General features: G+C 67.8%; 1 protein-coding gene across 5 annotated transcripts in view; it reads right to left on the bottom strand.

Annotated features, from left to right (window-relative positions):
- The window catches only part of NSMF (NMDA receptor synaptonuclear signaling and neuronal migration factor), an 8,786-nt gene extending 2,021 nt beyond the window's left edge, over positions 1-6,765 (bottom strand). The window contains exons 1-8 of one of the 5 annotated variants that reach the window (XM_007458924.1): positions 6,603-6,673; positions 6,138-6,199; positions 5,006-5,506; positions 3,740-3,815; positions 2,888-2,893; positions 2,508-2,576; positions 1,584-1,636; positions 1,100-1,189 (exon numbers count right to left, since the gene is read on the bottom strand). In XM_007458924.1, coding sequence (XP_007458986.1) covers positions 1,100-1,189; positions 1,584-1,636; positions 2,508-2,576; positions 2,888-2,893; positions 3,740-3,815; positions 5,006-5,506; positions 6,138-6,199; positions 6,603-6,673 — 928 coding nt within the window. Of the gene's footprint in view, positions 1-1,099; positions 1,190-1,583; positions 1,637-2,507; positions 2,577-2,887; positions 2,894-3,739; positions 3,816-5,005; positions 5,507-6,137; positions 6,200-6,602 lie in introns of all 5 variants that reach the window. The other 4 variants (XM_007458927.1, XM_007458925.1, XM_007458923.1 and 1 more) reach the window with 4 other exon arrangements.
- Between the last annotated feature and the right edge of the window lie 1,218 nt (positions 6,766-7,983).

Below are 7,983 nucleotides of genomic sequence, written 5' to 3'. Positions count from 1 at the left end.
CCCCCCCCCCCCCCCCCCCACTCAGTCTGGTAAACTGAGGTTCGGCAAAGGCGCAGAAGCTTAGCTGCTCCCCCGGGGTGGGAGCGCAAGACTGGGGACCTAGGGGAGCCTCTGGGAGACGTGTGCTGGCCTGCACCGCCGGGCACCTACTGTCTCGGGAGTCGTGGGAGGTGTCGGCTTTCATGGGGGTGGGGTCGCTCCAGGACCGGCTGAAGCTCCGCTCGCGCCGCTCAGCGAACGCTGCAGCGAAAGCAGAACCCGTTAGGGGCGGGGCCTGCAGCCACACGAGGTGGACAGGGACAGGGGCTGGCTGGGGAGGACGTGGGGACCGTGAGGGGGTCCGGAGAGTGGAAGACGCCTCTGCGGCGGGAGGGGCGGGAGTGGGGAGTGAGGCCGGTCGACGGCGGACACGGACAGCGCTGGGTGGACATGGGCGGAGTCTGAGTGCAGGGGCGGGGCCCTGTCCCGGGGCGGAGCCTGGGAGTGGGAAGGTGCCCGCGGGGCCGCAGCGGGGCCGCAGCGCGGCCTGGGGACGCGGGCCTTTGGGGCGCAGAGAGCAGCACGCAAAGCCCCAGCCGCCCAAGAGCAGCGCGCCCCCGCCCGCCCGCCCGCCCGCGCCGCTCCCGGGCCTTACTCTGGGCCTTCACCCGCCGGCTGCCGACCATGCGCAGGTGTTTGCGGAAGTTCCTGGGGGCGGAAGCACCGGGGGCTGGTGAGGGCCGCGAGGGTGGCGCCCCGTCCCCCGCGCTCTCTTCCCCACTGCTTGCTGGCCACCGTCCCAACACTGCCCCGGCCGTGAGGGGTGCCCTCCCGGCGCCCCCAGCTCTCCCACACATCCCGCCCAGCCCCTCTCCTGAGACGCCGCGCGGGCCCCCCCTTTGCTGCCAGTACAAAGGCCCGATAAGCCAGCCTCCTCCTGCAGCCCCACCCCCTCCCAGGACCGCTCCCCCCCCCCCCCCCCCCCCCCCACTCAGTCTGGTAAACTGAGGTTCGGCAAAGGCGCAGAAGCTTAGCTGCTCCCCCGGGGTGGGAGCGCAAGACTGGGGACCTAGGGGAGCCTCTGGGAGACGTGTGCTGGCCTGCACCGCCGGGCACCTACTGTCTCGGGAGTCGTGGGAGGTGTCGGCTTTCATGGGGGTGGGGTCGCTCCAGGACCGGCTGAAGCTCCGCTCGCGCCGCTCAGCGAACGCTGCAGCGAAAGCAGAACCCGTTAGGGGCGGGGCCTGCAGCCACACGAGGTGGACAGGGACAGGGGCTGGCTGGGGAGGACGTGGGGACCGTGAGGGGGTCCGGAGAGTGGAAGACGCCTCTGCGGCGGGAGGGGCGGGAGTGGGGAGTGAGGCCGGTCGACGGCGGACACGGACAGCGCTGGGTGGACATGGGCGGAGTCTGAGTGCAGGGGCGGGGCCCTGTCCCGGGGCGGAGCCTGGGAGTGGGAAGGTGCCCGCGGGGCCGCAGCGGGGCCGCAGCGCGGCCTGGGGACGCGGGCCTTTGGGGCGCAGAGAGCAGCACGCAAAGCCCCAGCCGCCCAAGAGCAGCGCGCCCCCGCCCGCCCGCCCGCCCGCGCCGCTCCCGGGCCTTACTCTGGGCCTTCACCCGCCGGCTGCCGACCATGCGCAGGTGTTTGCGGAAGTTCCTGGGGGCGGAAGCACCGGGGGCTGGTGAGGGCCGCGAGGGTGGCGCCCCGTCCCCCGCGCTCTCTTCCCCACTGCTTGCTGGCCACCGTCCCAACACTGCCCCGGCCGTGAGGGGTGCCCTCCCGGCGCCCCCAGCTCTCCCACACATCCCGCCCAGCCCCTCTCCTGAGACGCCGCGCGGGCCCCCCCTTTGCTGCCAGTACAAAGGCCCGATAAGCCAGCCTCCTCCTGCAGCCCCACCCCCTCCCAGGACCGCTCCCCGGGCGACCCTGTGCACTCGGGTCTCCCACCTTCGCTGCCCACGCTTCCCTTCTCTCCTTGCGCCCAGGTACTCTGAACCCCGAGAGCCTCCCTCCCGCCGTGGGCAAGGGCTCCTGCTTCCTGCACACGGTGGCCAGGGCAGCACAACTGTTCCCAAGCGTGAGGTGGGTTTGGGGCTGGCAGATGTCCCCTCCCCTGCCGCTGTGTCCCTGGGCCACCTTAGAAGCAGGTCTCCTTCACCCCAAACTTTGTGCCCTGCCAAAGCCCAACTTCCAAGATGGACAGACAAGCTTCCTGGACACATCTCTGAGGTGGGTGGGGATTAGGGAGGGTAAGCCTGGCTGCTGACCCCACTGCTCCGGGCTTCAAGGGACAGAAAAAGGCACAGGGGGGCCAGCTGGCTGCAGTTCAGCTGTCACTGTACCCCCAAAACATAGGCCTAGGGGCTGAGGCCACATGACCTTTCCTGCCTGCCGCGTCCCCAGAGCAGGGCCAGGCCAGTGTTCGCCACCGCCCTTCCCCCACCAGGTCTGCTGAGCTGGGTGGGCCCAGGCTAGACCAGGACAGACAAGAGACGGACCCTGGTGGCGAGTGGCTGGCAGGCCCTACCTCTGGATTACAGACGCGGAATCATTCTCCCGTTTCCGGCGCTTCCTCTCCGCGTAGCCCCTGAACACCCTGGGAAACCACCACGAGTCAGCACTGCCCTTGGCCGCAGGCAAGAGGGACAGAGACGTGGGGACAGAGGCTCGAGCACAGGGCCCAGCGGGGCATCCAGGGCACTGGGCCAGGCAGAAGGTCCTGGCCTGCCTCGCCCTGTCCTCGGCCCAGTTCCACAGGCCCTGCTGTAGCCTTGGCGCTCGCTGGGACCCAGCACGCCCTCATGGTCAAGGCCCAGGTCCCTGGCCTGCCCCAACCTACTTGGGGGTGGGAGAGTCCCCCAGGGACAACCGCCATGCCCTCAGGCTCGAGGTCCATACGGTACTTACGAGATGCTGGAGTCGAGGCGGGAAGGGGCAGCGTGAGAGAGAAGACACAGTGAGCAGAGACCCTCAGACCCCCGACCGCCCTTCAGTTAGTTAGTTCCTTTCTTGTCATTGACCTGGAGGGTCCCTCACAGGCACCCAGGCACCAGCAGGGTGCCGGCTATGCCGCAGGCCAGCCCTTGCAAGGGCAGCAGACGCGGAAGTCACCGTGGCCCAGGCCACCAGATGCTGTGACCTTGTCAGGCTGCACAGAGGCCTGACTGTGCCCTGCCGACCCTGGGTCCAGCAGCGAAGGTAGCGGGCCCCCATCCAGCCCAAGGGAGGTGGTACGCTCTCCAGGGTAGCATATGCAGGAGGACACTGCAGCAGAGTCCCTCCCTGAAAGGAAGCCCTGACAGAACACCCAGCTGTGCGAAGGTCAAGAGCATGCCCCCAGGGGACTAAGTTGTGATCACTGGCAACGCACATGAAACACAAGTAGGCCGCTGTTTGGGGCATGCGTGAAGGCGGAGCTGGGTGACACGGGGAAGCGAACCATCTCCGCTGGTGAGTGCATCAGCTGCAGCCCCCAGCCAGGTCCCCGCAGGACAGGATGGACAGACTGGAGGGACTGTGAGGGACAGGGCAGTGGGGAAGGGATGGGGCGGGGGAGGGGCAGTGGGAGTTCAGAGCAGCCAGGCCTGCCTTCCTTCAGACTGACACATTCAGGCAGAGCTGGCGGAACACGGCACACGGGGCTGCTCAGAAGCAGCCACGCAGGTGGGCTCAGAGGACGGGAGAGGATCCGGCAGTAATTCCTGAGCACCAGGAAGACGGCGCCCAGCCTGGGCCCGGCACACATCAGCCATGACTCACGCTTGCATAGTTGTGGTTGCTGTCTGGAAACTGAAGAGGTTTTCCTTGGGGAACCAGGTACGGATGGGGATGTCATCTAGAAGAGACCAAAGGAGCAGTGACTAGGCTGGCTCAGGGGTTCCTGAAGCCTTTACCCCCACCTGTCGGGGAAGGGGGTGCTTCTGCCACAGACGGTGGAGAAACGCCAGGGCTCCCCAGCCGCATCCCAGGTCGGGAGGCCGGCGCAGGGCCAGCAGGCTCGGGTGTCTGCTCAGCTGTTCAAGGCACAACAGCTCAGCGGCTTGGTGACGCTTGTCTTTGCTTAGCTCTCCCTCTGCTACCCACAGCTGACGAGTGTTCTTTTGAGAGCACAGCTTGCCTCCAGGGTGCCCAGGGAAAGGATTGACTTTGTCTCCATTTAAGCAGGAGGGGAAGGGCAGGGACAATGGCTGCAGCCTCTCCTTGGGGTCTCCAGGGCCTTCTCTGCGGCCCACTCTGGCGTCCACTTGGTTGGACCTCCCCTCTCCCAGACCCTTCTCGGAGGGCGAGGTGGAGACCGCCCCTTCCCAGGGCCCCTACAGCCACTAGACAGAGTGGGTGAAGATCACTCTACTCTCTTCCCTGACCCCCGTCCCAGTCCCTGGCCTGGGTGCATCAGAGGAACATGAGGTCGTGGAGGTGAACTGCCCACACCCCAGGCCTGTGCCCTGAGGCCCAGCTGGGTTGCTGATCTGGAGGCCCAAGAGGTGCCCTGAGAGGGCGTGCCAGTTCTGCTAGGTAGAATTCCGCTCTCAGGAGATGACAACCTCAGGGCCAGGAAGCGTGGGGCCACTTGAACGTCCCAGGGAGGCTTCTTGCCGACAGCAGGCCTCCGGAGCTCCGCAGCCACCGGCACAGCTTGACCATCCTGGGGCAGGCCCCCCTAGCTGGCTGGGCCCCAGGCAATCATGCGCCTCCCTTGGTGAGTGGGCCCCAGGGCAGGGACTGTTCCCCAGGACTCCCTGGAGGCAGCCCGATCTTCCCGTTCAGCCAGGTTTTCTACCTGCTCAACCCTTAAGACCCTCCCAGGTCCCTCCTTGGGGAAGCACTTCTCCGATGATTTGGTGCTGGCAAGGCTAAAGCCCACCGTGAGGCCTGAGGTGGGGCACGGGCTGTGGCAGCAGGTTGCCACGTGCAGGCCGTGGCCTGGGCACCCTGCTCTGCCCAGGCCTCACAGTGCTTGCTGCTGGCCGGCCCCAGCGCCAGCATCCTGCCCGAAGCTGCCCAGGCCCCCAGCGAGCCCCTCACCAGACACGCGGTCAACGCTGTACATCCTCTCCAGCTTCTGGCGGCGGCTGGTGGCCTCAGGCAGAGGCGGTTGGTCCAGCCCAAAGGCCTGAGGGGAAGGACTGGGGGCAAGCTGGGCACATCCGGGACATTCCCTGGAGCCCTGGCGGCTGCCCGCCCAGCTCTGGCAGGGTCTGCTGACGTCCTCACAACTGCCGCCCGGGCTGGTGCGCAGGGGCTGGCTATGGTGGCGGGGGTGCCGCTCCCGCTGCTGCCGCCCCTTCACCACAGCCAGCTCGATGGCCTCGGCCTCCGGGCTGGGGAGCAGGGCCGGCTCCCCGGAGATGGTATACACACGGGGCTGGGGGCCCTCGCCGGCTGGCTTTCCACTGACGGCCTCCTCTGGGAGGCTGCCCTCATAGCGGCCGTTGGAGATGAGGGAGAGGCGGCGCTTGTTCTGGGGGGCAGGCTGCATCTCGGGGGACCCGTCGTGGCCAGAGTAGGCGTCAGCCAGCAGGTGGTCTGGGGGAGAGGCACCAGGTGAGCTTGCGGCCTGCTGGCCCTGCCCTCCCAGTCTCTGGGTGTTCTGAAGGCAGGGAATGAATACCCAGCGGGTGCCTGGCCCACTGAACAAACCATGGGCCCTGATGACTTCAGAAGAGGCATTTCTGAGCTGCGCACTCCCCCTAGAGGTTCACGTCTCACGCCTATCGGAGCCCCAAGCCCCTCTTACGTGCGTGTGGGCAACAGGCTGTGCTACCTGTGGGTGATGGGGGGGGCCAGAAACAAGCAGGCCACCTCCCAGCCTGCCACCACACCCATGTGCCCAGTGCCAACTTCTCCCCTCCCCCCCCACCAGCTGGCCCCCAGAGACAGTGGTGCCAGTCCTGGGGGTGCCAGGAGGACTGTTGCCATGCCAACGGCCCAAGCTGGGTGGGTGCCATGGTGATGAGTGACTCGGAGCTCCTCCTGGGGCTCTGGGCCAGGCGGGGCAGGGGGCGTGAGGAATCCAGCCCAGCAGGGCACTAGCTGCCTGCTCACACCCCACAGTGCGCAGGGGCTGGGCCTGACCTGGACAGGAGACAGCATCCCCTCGCCTAGGTTGGGGGGCTGTGAGTGGACTCCGTCCCGGCACTGCCTCACGTGCCCTTACCTGCACCGTTTCGATTCTCGGGGTGACTCTGGGACAGGTACTCGCCAAACGCTCGGGCTGCTCTGAGGGGTGGACAGCGGAGTGCGCCGTCAGTGCACACCACCCACCCTGGCGTCCCCACCCCACCCAGGCCCTCGGCGCCAGCAAGGGAGGGCTCAGGGGTCACCCCCAGCAAGCACTCCTATCCCACCTCAGAATGCCCAGGGCTGGCAGGTCACAGTTCGGGGACCCTTGGGTGTCGGTGCACCTTGGCCAGACCTGCAGGCGGGGCCCAGGTCTGCTTTCCATCCAGCCCCTGCCACCCAGTGTGTGTGAGGGTCGTGAGGTCGTGCAGCTCGCCCATCGCAGCCTCAGGGAAGGGAGCCGCACGGGGGTGGGGGCGGGGCGCCGGCTGCGATCACGCTGCGGGGGCGGGGGCGGGGACGCGGGCGGCGCTGGCCCCGGCGGTCGGCCAGCCGCACTCACCGCACTTTGGCCGCCACCGAGGACATGGCCTCGCTCCGCAGCGCCCTCCTCCGGGAGGCGACGGCGCCCATGGTCGAGGCGGCGGCGCATCCCCAGGCCTCAGAGCGCGCCCCGCGCCCGTCGCCTCCGTCGGGGGAGCCGCGCCGCGCCGGAGATCGGGCTCGGGCTCGGGCTCGGGCTCGGGCTCGGGCTCGGGCTCGGGTTCGGTATCCGCATGGCCGCGCCGATCCCTCCGCGCGCCCCGCCGCACCGAACAGCACTGCCAGGCCCGGGGGTGGCGCTCCGCCCACCGCGACGTCAGGGCAGGGGCGGGACTCGGCGGGGCCACCCCCGTACGTCAGGGCTGGGGCCGGTCTGTCCACAGCCGCGGCAGGGCGAGGAAGGCTCCGCCCACTGTAACGTCAGAGCCGGTCGGGGCCCAGAAAGGACTAGGCTGAAGCCCCGCCCGCCACGCCGGCAGTAGGTGGTGGGGCGGAGGGCCAGGGCCCAGGGGCCGGGTTGGGCGGCAGGGGGGCGGGACCAACCGTCTCTCCGCCCTCTCAGCGCTGCCTCTGGAGCTGGGAAACTGAGGCCTGCGGTCCCCCGACCACAGGGTCCTGGGCCCTCCGGTCAAGGGTCTCCCTGCTCTCGCAGACCCATGTGCCCTGCTCCGAGACCTGCAGGCATCGTGGACTCCAAAGTCATAGAGCTGACAGGTCTCCTTTTTTGTACAAAAGGACCCCCCCTGGCGCTATTTAATGATCTGAAAAGGAAGGTGTGGGCATCATCTTAGGGAAGACTCTTGTGTGTACAAAATGGAAACAATGCCTGAGAGCTCGGGCGGGCCTCATCCTTGGTTTGGGGGGAATCCCAGCTGCACCCCAGACCTTGGGTGTCCTGCCTGCCTGGCTTGGGGTCCTGGCGTCCCCACATGGTGACCACTCCGCCCGGCAGCCTCAGGACTGTGGGGCTGCCCATCTTGGTGCTGGCCCCTGCCCCGGGGACCTCGGCACAGGGACCACATGTCCCACACAATCAGATCTACCTTTATTGACAGGCTAAGCAGAAGCATCAGGGGCTCTGACATCTCAGAGGCCTCAGGGGCCCCCCAGGACTGCTGTGTGTGCAGGGGATGCCAGGACCCAGTGCCCCACCAGGAGTGGCCAGCGCAGAGAGGCCCCAGACAGTCCAACACCAGCCGGCAGGGCCCTGGGCCCCAGCAGGGTCTCCCTGGCAGGCTGGGGGAAGAGCTGCAGGAGCTGCGCCAGCTGGTTCTCTGAAACCCACCCACAGGAGATGCTGGCTTCAGGGTGCATCAGAGCAGAGAACTCTACCCATCTTGGTCAGAGAGCCAGGGGGGATGAGGAGTCCTGGGATGGTTCGGGGGAAGCCAGACGGGAAT

This window comes from Lipotes vexillifer, unplaced genomic scaffold, assembly GCF_000442215.2.
Source record: "Lipotes vexillifer unplaced genomic scaffold, Lipotes_vexillifer_v1.1 scaffold636, whole genome shotgun sequence".
In the NCBI taxonomy this organism is placed as follows: Eukaryota; Metazoa; Chordata; class Mammalia; order Artiodactyla; family Lipotidae; genus Lipotes; species Lipotes vexillifer.
Note: the sequence above shows the minus strand (reverse complement) of the source record. Positions and strands in the feature narration are given on the sequence as shown.